Below are 12,336 nucleotides of genomic sequence, written 5' to 3'. Positions count from 1 at the left end.
ATTACAATATTGCTTTACAGCAAACATTTGTGCATTTGCACATTGCCAACTTAAAAGCTTAAGGAAGCAGCTTACATGTTCTGCTTATAATTCACTTGAATGACTGTTGTGAAGGAGTGTCTCTTTGCTTTATTCATGTGGTGCATGATGGGAGTTTTTACTATGGTGTTACCCAGCATGCATTGCAGCATGAAGCATTTTGTTGATTGTCACCATTGTTGAGATTCATATGCTGGTTCTTGATGTCTGTGTGTGTCTTAATAACACTGGTGTTCACTTAATTAAATGTATTATGAATTCAATGTAACTATTAGCATAACGCTTCAATTGCATGCTGTAGTTAAACAACATTGCTTATTCAAAATTTAAACTTGTAAAATAAATGAATCTAAAGTTAACTTGAATTTGAATAGACTGATAATTTTCTCATCATTTGATAACAGCTGATCAAGACTAAGTACTGATCTCACTGCTTACCAACACCTCATGTATTACTACAAAGAGAGAGCTAAGACAAGAAATCAAGGTTCAAGAGCCCAACTAAAGCAAACACTGATCTCCATAATGGTGCCATCATTTTAACCAATAAAACATCAACATCTGATCCTCTGTAATTCTCAATAACAGCAGGTGTTCATCACTAATGCACAATCATCATTTAATTACTCACTTAATTATCTCAATAACTTTAACTCTTTGAGGACTTGGGATTTGACTTGAAAGTCCCACATCTGCTTCACAATAATTATAGAGCTAAGCAAATAAACAAAAGCCAGAGTATTTTTGTCAGACCAGACACATGCGTAAATGTGCAAAATTATGTTTAATCTTTTTTTTAAAGTTAAATGATTAATACAAAAACTTGCCACATACTCCTTAATAAGTTTGTCCACATCTTCTCCAAGCTATAAAATGACATCATCACTTTTTTCAATGAAGCAAAGCATGCTGGGAACAATTCTCAAACCGAACTTCAATGATGTCAGTGGTCATGTGGTTTTCACAGAACGCAAAATTGTCATTAGGTTTGAAGCAAATAGTTTAAATTACACCAACAAATCTTAGTTTTGCTTTAATTAAGTAATATTTTACTTTAGCTCAATGAAAAGACAGAAAAGTAAATTTATTAAGTTGGATCAAGTATAAAATGTTCTTTAGAGCTTTACTTTTACTTTACTTTTTTCAGCGTATGCTTCCTATAAAAGGGATAGACTTTATTGTTGAAGTGAGAGACATGCTGATACAAACATGTCAATTTCAATAACAAACCGAAAATCAAATTTTTTGTCATAATTCACACTCATTCATTTCCATTACAGACGCAAATGAATGATTGAATCCGCATGGCAGCCTACTTAAGAAAATAAGAAAACATATTCCATATAAATTTACATCCATAAAATATGTAAACCCAAGCTTTACTCTCTGTAACTAAACTTCTTGCTACTCCATTTTGCAAATAAATATGCAATCAAAATGAAATAAACCTTTTTATTACTTCCACATTCATTAGTCCTACACATACTTTCAACTCATAAGTCAACACAAGAAAACATGAAAGTGTCTGGCAACCAGAGTTTGCAAAACTTGTTTTTAATTCAGATTAAATTATTCCATTATTCCATAATACCATTACCTGAAAACTGATTTTAACTGATCATACAGATGTTTTTAATTTTGCTGCTCTGCTTTTGTGACCTGTGTGCACCTCTTAATTTTCTTTTTTTTCTGAGTAAATAGTTTTTGTGTTACAGTCACAGAGAAGAGTCATATATCAATTATTCAGATGCCTATTTGAGTCCAAAATTGTCTGCACACCAGATCTGAAAGCACTTCTCAGCCTCTTCCACCTTCTTCTTCTCCTCCTCCTTATCTTCAGCTGCCTGATCATCAGTTTGTTTGTAGTAAACTCTGACCAGCTCTTCATTAAACCTGTTTGGCAGGAAACTGGACAACTGACAATAAGACAAGTGACACACAATCAGTTTTCTAATAATACTTCAACAAAATAAGTTTCACTGAGCCCAACACTGAGAAGACAATGTTAAAGCCTCTGTCCATTATTATAATTTTTTTTTATTAATTGGTAAAGACTGATGTTTCCATCCAAAATTGTGAATATCACAAAATTGGAATATTTCATAAAACAATTCGCAAATAAAGCACTGTATCCACCGAGATGTAGCCTAAAGAAAAACATTGTCACTTCCTTATAGACTGGTGCCTAACATCACAACGAAAAAGGTAATTTGCTTCAGTAGTAGACTTTGGCTCAGGCATTTCAGAATAACGTCTCGGTTATGCATGTAACCTTCGTTCCATGTAGGAGGGAACGGAGACGTCACGTCGGTGACCGACAAATTGGGATCTCGCTTCACGAGACCAATCTACTTTGAGTGTAAACTAAACGATTCAATGGACATTGGCATACGATGATTGCATCCAGCTGCCACTGATCACAGCACGAGCATAAAAAGGCAGCCAATGCAACATCACTGTTATTGCTGAGGAGCCAAGCCGGTGGCCCGGCCGCTCAGCGCTGATACAGCAGCAAGCCAACACTAAACTGGGGCCTCTCAGTGCCTCTACCTGTTTGAGGTGAGAACACAGGAGGATACCGGCTCCACACGAAGGCTATAGAATCTAGCGAACGTGTTGGGGGTCACCCAGCCCGCAGCTCTACAAATATCTGTCAGCGAGGTGCCACGAGCCAGCGCCCAGGAGGATGCAACACTTCTAATAGAGTGAGCTCGCAACCTGAGCAGGCAGGGCATACCCTGTGCCTGATAAGCCTGGGTGATGGCATCCACAATCCAGTGGGCCATTCTCTGCTTAGAGACGGCACTCCCCTTCTGCCGGCCTCCGTAACAGACAAAGAGCTGGTCTGAGGTCCTGAAGCTTTGTGTCCGGTCTACGTAGCATCTCAAAGCTCAGACGGGACAAAGCAAAGCTAGGGCTGGTGAGCTTGCAGGCTCACCACCTGTCCATGAAGGGAGTAGTGGGAACCTTGGGCACATAGCCGGGCCGGGAACTCAGGATTACCTGGGCCGGCCCAAACTCTAGGCACGAATCGTGCAGGTCCCCTACCCTCTTGATGGAGGCCAGTGCAAGCAGGAGCAGAGTTTTCATAGATAGAAACTTCAGCTCAACTGACTGCAAAGGCTCAAATGGGCCCTGCTGTAGTGCTTTGAGCAGCAGAGACAGGTCCCAAGAGAGTATGGAGGGGGGCCAGGGAGGATTTAACATTCTCGCCCTCCTAAGGAACCTAATGACCAGGTCATGCTTCCCTACCGACTTCTCCTCCATGGGGTCATGGTGAGCAGCAATCGCAGCGACAAAGACTTTAAGGGCGGAGGGAGACAGCCTTCGCTCCAACCCCTGCTGCAAAAAGGAAAGCACAACATTGATCGGGCATCTCTGGGGGTCTTCTCGGTGATGAACAGGTTCCACTTTAAGGCATAAGCGTGTCTCGTAGATGGTGCTCACGCCGAAGTGATGGTGGTACGCTCTTTGAAGAGGGCCCAGCCCGTTCCTTTGGCAGCTCAACTAGTTGCGAAGCATTAGAGGAGTGATGGTCCCCCGAGGGTTGGTTCTCTGAGGGGTTTGCCACCACTGTAACTCTCAGACTCCCCGTGCTACTGCCCGAAGTATTTCTTGTCTGGCTACTGCCAGGATGAAAACTAGATCGCGGCAGAGGCAATGGAGCTCCGCCCGCCTGGAGAAAACCGAACCTGGCCCGCAGCTCCGAGATGATCATCTTCCCGCAGTGGGAACGTGACTCATCCACGAACGCCACCTCAGCGTGTTTAATGCCCAGACACGTGAGGCAGTGATCGTGACCGTCATCTGGCGCCAGGTAACGAGCGCATCCAGAAGCGTACGGGTGAAACAGCATCTTTAAAAAGACGATCCGTAGTCTTTACACCGACGCACACTCTTATTGTATTCTTTTAAAGAAATTGGCTCTTTTATGTGCTGAGACGCACAGGGGAAACAGCCATTTGCAGCCTGAAGTGCGCAACCCACTCGACACCGGAACGACCGCCGCTGAAGCACCATCCGCCAACACAAAAAGCTCCCTAGAGCATGTTGAATTCATCGTCACACACGCCGAAGCGAAAAGCTGGTATGCGTTGCATTGGCTGCCTTTTTATGCTCACGCTGTGATCAGCGGCAGCTGGATGCAAGCATCGTATGCCAGTGTCCATTGGCTCGTTTAGTTTACACTCTAAGTAGATTTGTCTCTCAAAGCGAGATCCCAGTTCGTCGGTCACCGACGTGACTCGGAGAGACCGACTCAAAGGGAACCAAAAGAACATTTCAGATGGGGAATCAGGGAATTTAATCTGTAAATGTGTTTCCATGATAGTTTAAGCACGTGTTCTTATTTTTATGCACTTTTTTTTTTTTATGTGTGTTTTGTATGCATATTTTTAGAATTTATCTTGCTGTTTCCATCCAGTATTTTTTTTTTTATATGATTTCCCAAAATGTGCATAAAAACAGGTGGATGGAAACATAGTTGATCACACTCATTAGGAAAAATACTACAATGATCTGAAATAAAACTTAAAGTGTCACAATTACCTGATAATCTTTAATGGGAAAAGCTTTGTTGGGTTTCCTCTTGCTGTAGAAATATACATTTTCAATTGGGTTTTTGTCCTTCATGCCATGATCCAGATCAACCACCTGAATAAGAAGAGATGAAATAGCTAGTTTGTGAAGATATGAAAACAAATGTGAAGTGTTTGGAATATAACTTACATAAACTGGTAAATCTTCAGCGTTCAGAGAAACAGTCCGATCTGTAGGTTTGTACTTCTCTAATGCTGCCTTCCATGTTTCTGTCAGCTCTTCCTGAAATTTCAGATTTGAGAGGGCTTGTCAGTTTTAGAGGGTTAATCAAACTGTAAACCAGTGTGTGTTTGACCTCTGTCCAACCTTTGAGATGTTGTTCTTAGTCAGTCGAGCTTCTCCAACAAACTTTGGCAGTTTTCTTCTGACGATCTTGTTCAAGATGTCTCTGGATTTCTTCAGATTGTCAGCAGTGGAGGACAAGATCTGCTCAAAGATCTCATCTGACAGAAGAACAGAAGATTCATTATTATCATCAATAAAAAAATGTTTTATTTCAAATATGGTATGTCCTGAGACACATTACCACATTACCACAAGTGTCAATAGAGAGAATATGTTTATCTTGAGATATAATATGGCATATATTTATACATGCATACATACATACATACACACACACACACACACACATATATGAATGAATGAATGAATGAATGAATGATGATATGAATATATATATATATATATATATATATATTTTTTTTTTTATTTTTTTTTTATTCTATTTTATTTATTTTTTTGCGTGCGTGCGTGTTTTGTTTTGTGTTTTTGCTGACCTGTGAGTTTGCTGTAGTCCTCTGCTGTTTTTATGGCTTCAGAAATCTTCAGCATATCTTCATGTTTTCCTTCATGAAGATCACGATCAGCTCGTACGAGCGCTTCCGCAAACCTAACACAGAGAAAAACATCTGAGTTAGTGTTTCAAACATGTATGAGGAGTGCAGTCAGTGGCTTAATGCTGAATTTGTTTAACATCCTGATGCAAGATTTTAAATACTGTACGATCAGCAGCACAGGTATCACCACTAATCTAAACAGAGAAACTCACATGTCTTCGATGATGTTGCAGATCTTGTGCTGATAGGCCTGGCGATGGAGAGTGTATCGGGTGCGAAACATGTCATAAACATTATCAGCCTCCTGTTACACAAACATCAGTGTGTCAGAGATCCAGAGCATGTAAAGCAATGCCATTTTTAGATATTTCCCAAGAAACAAAACACTACATTTTGAAGGGAAAGTTGAACACAAAAGAATGTATTTTGAGAAATGTCTCAGTGTTTTTGTCTATACAATGAAAGTCAATGGGGTCAAGGGTTATTCTGGAGCCCACTGACTCATTGCATGGACAGAAACAATAGACACATCCTTTAAAATAACTTATTTTGCATTCCTCAGAGGAAATTAGGTATTGCAGGTTTAGAACAACACGAGAATATGTAAATAATTTGCTTACTTTAAACATACATTAATTTAAAGTCTGCCTTTGAAAATCATATTAACTACTGTAGTATGTCTGACATGACATCTGAGTTAAAAACAGAGTAGATCAATTAAAAAACATATTAATAGAGCTTCCGATGTATATGCCATACATGCAGTGTGTGTGTTTGGTTTGTAATGATAATGTGTGATCACTGTATGAGGCACCTTGTCTCTGAAGCAGATGTGTTTTCTCCCGCTCACTTCACAGACTCGAGCAAACTTCAGCAGACGCTGATGGTCAAAACTGTTTCGGATGCCCAGATGATGACAGTCTCTGTCAAATAAATATTAAATATGAAAACACAATGGATGCATAAATAAAAGGATCATCTTTATCCCAGCTTGGCTCTGTTTTTGTTATTCAATGGGTGCCTTTAAAATAACAAATGGTTACATAAAAACTTTAAATATGAAATAAAAAAAGGTTATTTCACCTTGAGCTATTGTGACGAGACAAAGACATGGTTAAAGTAAAGCTGTGAATATATACATCACTAATATTATTACACAATAGCAGATATTTTCTCAGGTTTTTTTTAGGCTCTTATTAAAGTGTGTAATGGTCTTATATTTGTCTGCCATCTGTGACGTCACATCTCAGAATAATCACTAGTGATTCAGCCAATCAGTATTGCCATTTACCTGCAGCTCTAGAGACATTAGTCACATGACATCAACAGCTCTTGCATCTGTGAAAAATGTCTAATATTTACCGTGCGAAATAGTCCCATTTGTCCACATCAATGCCGTTCTGTTTATTTGCCACAATCTCATACAAGAAGGATTTGTCTTCATCTCTGCCCTTGTATGTCCACTGAACAGAAAAGTCTGTTTTAGTTCAACTTTTTTACTAAAGATAATTCAGTTTAATTAAGCACAGCTGGAGTATCAGTTTGTACCTCTGAAGTTTTTGCTCCTTCGATTAACTCTTTAATGAAGGTGGCATCTTTATCATCCAGTCCATGTTCTTTCAACACGTCTTCATTCTCAGCCTTCAGACTCTTCACAATGTCATCGAACATCAGAACTGACATCTGCTCATGCTGCAGTAAAGACAGAAACACAGATGACATCATAAATGCATGTAGTGCAGAGTCAGTTGCACAGGCTGCATGAGCGATGTGTTTGCGCTCACCTTCCACTTTTCAGGGATGTCATCATGCAGGCCTAAGAAAAAGAAGCAGCTCTCAGGTTGAAAGTTATATTTTATACATTACCAAACTTTGTCAGGCACATTTACAAGACATACATATACAATAGCTTGAGTTCTGTGTGTCCAAATGTAACAATATGAGAGGAAACATGCATGTCCGCAGATCCTTCTTATTAGATTTCATCTCACACTGGCACTTACCTCTTAATTGTTTTATTCTTTTGGCTTGAGGAATAACCAGACCATCAAATACATGAGAAAACGGACCATGACCTAAAAATAAATAGAAAATATTTTACAGCAGTTTGATCTGTCTTATGTCTCTTTAAACCTGAATAGAAAATGTCTGTCTATTTTGCACACACTCTAAAAAATAATTCAGTGGATCTGTTGACACTACTTAATTTAATGCATTAGTGCAAGTTAAAAATTCTAATTTATTGATTTAATTAAACATTTTAAGTTTTAAAAAAATTTTAATTAGTTGTCCTGACATCTTAATGTTGACAATTACATCAACGTATTACTGTGTGTAACTTCAACTTAAATATCTGTGTTAGTTTGTTTAAAACATTATTGTCTGAAAGAAGAAAGTCATATACACCTAGGATGCATCGGGGGTGAGTAAAACACAGCCTCATTTTCATTTTGGGGTGAACTAACCCTTTAAAGTGTGTAATGGTCTTATATTTGTCTGCCATCTCTGACGTCACATCTCAGAATAATCACTAGTGATTCAGCCAATCAGTATTGCCATTTACCTGCAGCTCTAGAGACATTAGTCACATGACATCAACAGCTCTTGCATCTGTGAAAAATGTCTAATATTTACCGTGCGAAATAGTCCCATTTGTCCACATCAATGCCGTTCTGTTTATTTGCCACAATCTCATACAAGAAGGATTTGTCTTCATCTCTGCCCTTGTATGTCCACTGAACAGAAAAGTCTGTTTTAGTTCAACTTTTTTACTAAAGATAATTCAGTTTAATTAAGCACAGCTGGAGTATCAGTTTGTACCTCTGAAGTTTTTGCTCCTTCGATTAACTCTTTAATGAAGGTGGCATCTTTATCATCCAGTCCATGTTCTTTCAACACGTCTTCATTCTCAGCCTTCAGACTCTTCACAATGTCATCGAACATCAGAACTGACATCTGCTCATGCTGCAGTAAAGACAGAAACACAGATGACATCATAAATGCATGTAGTGCAGAGTCAGTTGCACAGGCTGCATGAGCGATGTGTTTGCGCTCACCTTCCACTTTTCAGGGATGTCATCATGCAGGCCTAAGAAAAAGAAGCAGCTCTCAGGTTGAAAGTTATATTTTATACATTACCAAACTTTGTCAGGCACATTTACAAGACATACATATACAATAGCTTGAGTTCTGTGTGTCCAAATGTAACAATATGAGAGGAAACATGCATGTCCGCAGATCCTTCTTATTAGATTTCATCTCACACTGGCACTTACCTCTTAATTGTTTTATTCTTTTGGCTTGAGGAATAACCAGACCATCAAATACATGAGAAAACGGACCATGACCTAAAAATAAATAGAAAATATTTTACAGCAGTTTGATCTGTCTTATGTCTCTTTAAACCTGAATAGAAAATGTCTGTCTATTTTGCACACACTCTAAAAAATAATTCAGTGGATCTGTTGACACTACTTAATTTAATGCATTAGTGCAAGTTAAAAATTCTAATTTATTGATTTAATTAAACATTTTAAGTTTTAAAAAAATTTTAATTAGTTGTCCTGACATCTTAATGTTGACAATTACATCAACGTATTACTGTGTGTAACTTCAACTTAAATATCTGTGTTAGTTTGTTTAAAACATTATTTAAGTTGTACTAACTCAATGTAATTAGCTTCATAACTTCATTTTTTCAAGTTCACGTTTCAGGTTCCCAGCATGCTTTGCGTGTGACTGAATAATGTACAAATGTACATTAATGCGGTAATGTAGAAATAAACTCATATTTTATGCATTTCCATTCAAGATCAGACAAGTAGAAGAGTTATTAATGTTCAGTGTTTGGTTCTTTTAGTATTTAAAAGTGTTTCTGTTATGTTGGTGGTTTTTATGAGATTACAATTGTGCTGAAGCGTAGAGCGTTTGCTTAGGTTGAGAACAGACTCAATGGGCATTGTCTTACATGCTGTTTCAATAAGAAGGCATTTGGTTGAAAATGCTAAAAGATTGGTTTCTTGGCAGCATTAAGTAGTGTTTCATTAAAAAATTCATTATTTAGTAGTTCAGTGACCATGATTGAATCAAATTTAAAACAATGTGAAAAAAACTACTTAGAACAACTTAATTTTTATGAGTATTCAACTTAATACTTGTTGTTTTAAACACAATTTTCTAAGTATATATAGCGCAATATAGTTTGTTAGGTAAACTTAATTTCAGAAGAAGTTGCCTTAACTCAAAAAAATTATGCAAACTGTTGCGTAATTTTTTGTTTGTTTTTGTTACGTCCAAACAATATTTTTTAGAGTGCATGCACATGATCTCTAATAGTGATAATTACAGTTTGAAACCAACAGTATCTTCTTCTTTTTTTTTTTCTTTTCAAATTTATAAGTAAAACAGGATTCTGGTTTTGGGCCACTAAACTTTGTGTCCCTTTTGTGGATCTGCATTAAACAAATATATCAAGGAGCCAATACCTAAAACAATAACTGAAAAATAATTGGTAGACAGTGACCCTTTCAAGTTAAGTTGTTTGAAATTTCAAATAGGTGTTAAGATAAATATGTTTTTAAGCACACAAAACTATTATTTTATTAGTAAAAACTGTTACTGTAACTGTTACTGTACTGTGTAGGTAAGGTCAACATAAATCTGTGCTGAATTTTACGAAGGTTTGGGTGAAATGGACACCATTACAAATATATTAAAAACAGTATTAAATTAAATATATTCTTAGCATTTGTTAGTAGTCCTACTTATAATTTTAAGCTATATGACTCTTTTAAATAAAATAAAATTAAATAAAATTAAATAAAATTAAATAAAATTAAATAAATAAAATTTAATTTAATTTAATTTAATTTAATTTAATTTAATTTAATTTAATTTAATTTAATTTAATTTAATTTAATTTAATTTAATTTAATTTAATTTAATTTAATTTAATTTAATTTAATTTAATTTAATTTAATTTAATTTAATTTTTGAACAGTACTTTCGGAGAAAAAAATAGCAAGAGATGACTATTCCATTATAAATTGTTCATAAATAAATATTAGCACTACTCACCCAAGTCGTGACACAGACCAGCGATCTGAACACACAGGAAATCCTGTTTGGTAATTTTGAGCTCTGGCTGATTGTTGTGAAGAACCTTCACCAGACGTCCTGCTAAATACGCCACGCTGACACACACACACACACACGAGACTTTAGCTTATCAAAATCCAAAACACTGAATCTAGCAAAAAGATTATTATTGTTCTTTTTTTAAATCACACACACACACACACACACACACACACACACACACACACACACACACACACACACACACACACACAAGACTTTAGCTTATCAAAATCCAAAACACTGAATCTAGCAAAAATATTATCATTGTTCGTTTTTTTTTTACTTGCATGTCATGTGACTGTTATTCAACACATTGATGAGCACACATTATGTTATAATTATTTATTATTTTATTTTGAATATTGACATCTTAAATTATTAACTTAATTTCAGCTCTGTAAATAATTCAGTCTCACCCAAGAGAGTGTTCAAAGCGATTGTGAGAAGCACCCGGATACACCAGATATGTTCCTCCCAGTTGTTTGATGTGTCTGAGTCTCTGAAACTGAGGAGTATCAATGATCTTCACCAGCAGCGGGTGCAGCTCCATGTGTCCATGAATGGGGTCATTGAAAATCTACAGGATAAATATAATAAATTATCACACTAACATGAATTTGTGACTCAATGTACAACATTCTGAGAACATTCCCTGTTAGCTGGTCTTATGAGTGAGTCGTTGAATCATGCTCTCAACTGATTCCCAATGATTCATTGGCTGATCAGGTTCATTCAGGAACAGAACTCTGCTCTAGAGTCCTACGCGGGACAGTTTTCTTAATCCTGCTTCTACAACATGTGTATTCTGCTTTAGAAATCGCTTCTGAATGAGAGCTTGCTGTTAAATTTTGACTTTCAATTTCGCAATCACGTGCACTCTGTGTAAAGGGAGCACATCTTACAAAATCAGATATTTGTCAATGAGCTCAGGATCTGTTGAGCAGCAAATCATCAACAAGTCATCTCTTCTCTGCAGCTTACTCTCGACCTGTGATCAGTCAAATCTGATTCATGCAGCTCCTGCATGGAGCAGAGCGGAGGCTTTCAGTTTATAATTGTAGTGTATGTTTCCCAATTGAACTAAATTATTTTTATTTCTATAAAAAGCATATGACCAAACACTGGTGTACACCCACTACTGTAGAAAACCTACAGTGCTTATGTAAATCCATTATTCTTGTAATACGCCAAATTTCTGGAAGGTGGGACCCGCACTATATACAGTAAAACTGCCCATTCCCACAAGATTTGCGTTGCAGGGTCCCAATCCCAATGCAACCCCCTACTCTGCTTTGAGTTTATTTGGAAGATTTTGTTGTTGTTGTTGTTGTTGTTGTTGTTGTTGTTGTTGGAGCAACACATTTAAACATTTTCTTCACAAATGGTTTCCTCTTCATAAAATGATTTCTCCTTATGTATACGAATGGAGGGACCTTTTATACACTGACCAAAGGCGGACTTACCCATTAGGCAAAAATAGGCAACCACAATGAGCCCCCAAAAGCCAAGGGCCCAATGTGTAATTTCCTTTTCCTAAATTAAGTATGTATATTTATATTACTAATTTATATTTAGTTATAATAACTAAAAGTAAATGTATTTTAAAGTTTTTAATTAGACAGCCTTTGGAGAGTGTATGCAATTGGGCTGAGCCCAGGCACATTGGCTTACATGCTATATTTTTCACCCTTTTCTCTTTTCAATATAAATTTATTTATAT

At 36.9% G+C, this 12,336-nt stretch overlaps 1 protein-coding gene across 1 annotated transcript in view; it reads right to left on the bottom strand.

Annotated features, from left to right (window-relative positions):
* Positions 1-4,667: 4,667 nt before the first annotated feature.
* LOC107571888 (deoxynucleoside triphosphate triphosphohydrolase SAMHD1-like) overlaps positions 4,668-12,336 on the bottom strand; it is an 11,173-nt gene continuing 3,504 nt past the window's right edge. Inside the window, exons 3-14 of the mRNA XM_016258276.1 lie at positions 11,033-11,193; positions 10,554-10,669; positions 8,753-8,824; positions 8,534-8,565; positions 8,298-8,441; positions 8,112-8,212; positions 6,292-6,400; positions 5,690-5,781; positions 5,418-5,530; positions 4,945-5,081; positions 4,823-4,860; positions 4,668-4,692 (exon numbers count right to left, since the gene is read on the bottom strand). Of these exons, the coding sequence (XP_016113762.1) occupies positions 4,668-4,692; positions 4,823-4,860; positions 4,945-5,081; positions 5,418-5,530; positions 5,690-5,781; positions 6,292-6,400; positions 8,112-8,212; positions 8,298-8,441; positions 8,534-8,565; positions 8,753-8,824; positions 10,554-10,669; positions 11,033-11,193 (1,140 nt within the window). The remainder of the gene's footprint in view (positions 4,693-4,822; positions 4,861-4,944; positions 5,082-5,417; positions 5,531-5,689; positions 5,782-6,291; positions 6,401-8,111; positions 8,213-8,297; positions 8,442-8,533; positions 8,566-8,752; positions 8,825-10,553; positions 10,670-11,032; positions 11,194-12,336) is intronic.

This window comes from Sinocyclocheilus grahami, unplaced genomic scaffold (genome assembly GCF_001515645.1).
Source record: "Sinocyclocheilus grahami isolate Dianchi unplaced genomic scaffold, SAMN03320097.WGS_v1.1 scaffold1666.1, whole genome shotgun sequence".
NCBI classification, from domain to species: domain Eukaryota; kingdom Metazoa; phylum Chordata; class Actinopteri; order Cypriniformes; family Cyprinidae; genus Sinocyclocheilus; species Sinocyclocheilus grahami.
Note: the sequence above shows the minus strand (reverse complement) of the source record. Positions and strands in the feature narration are given on the sequence as shown.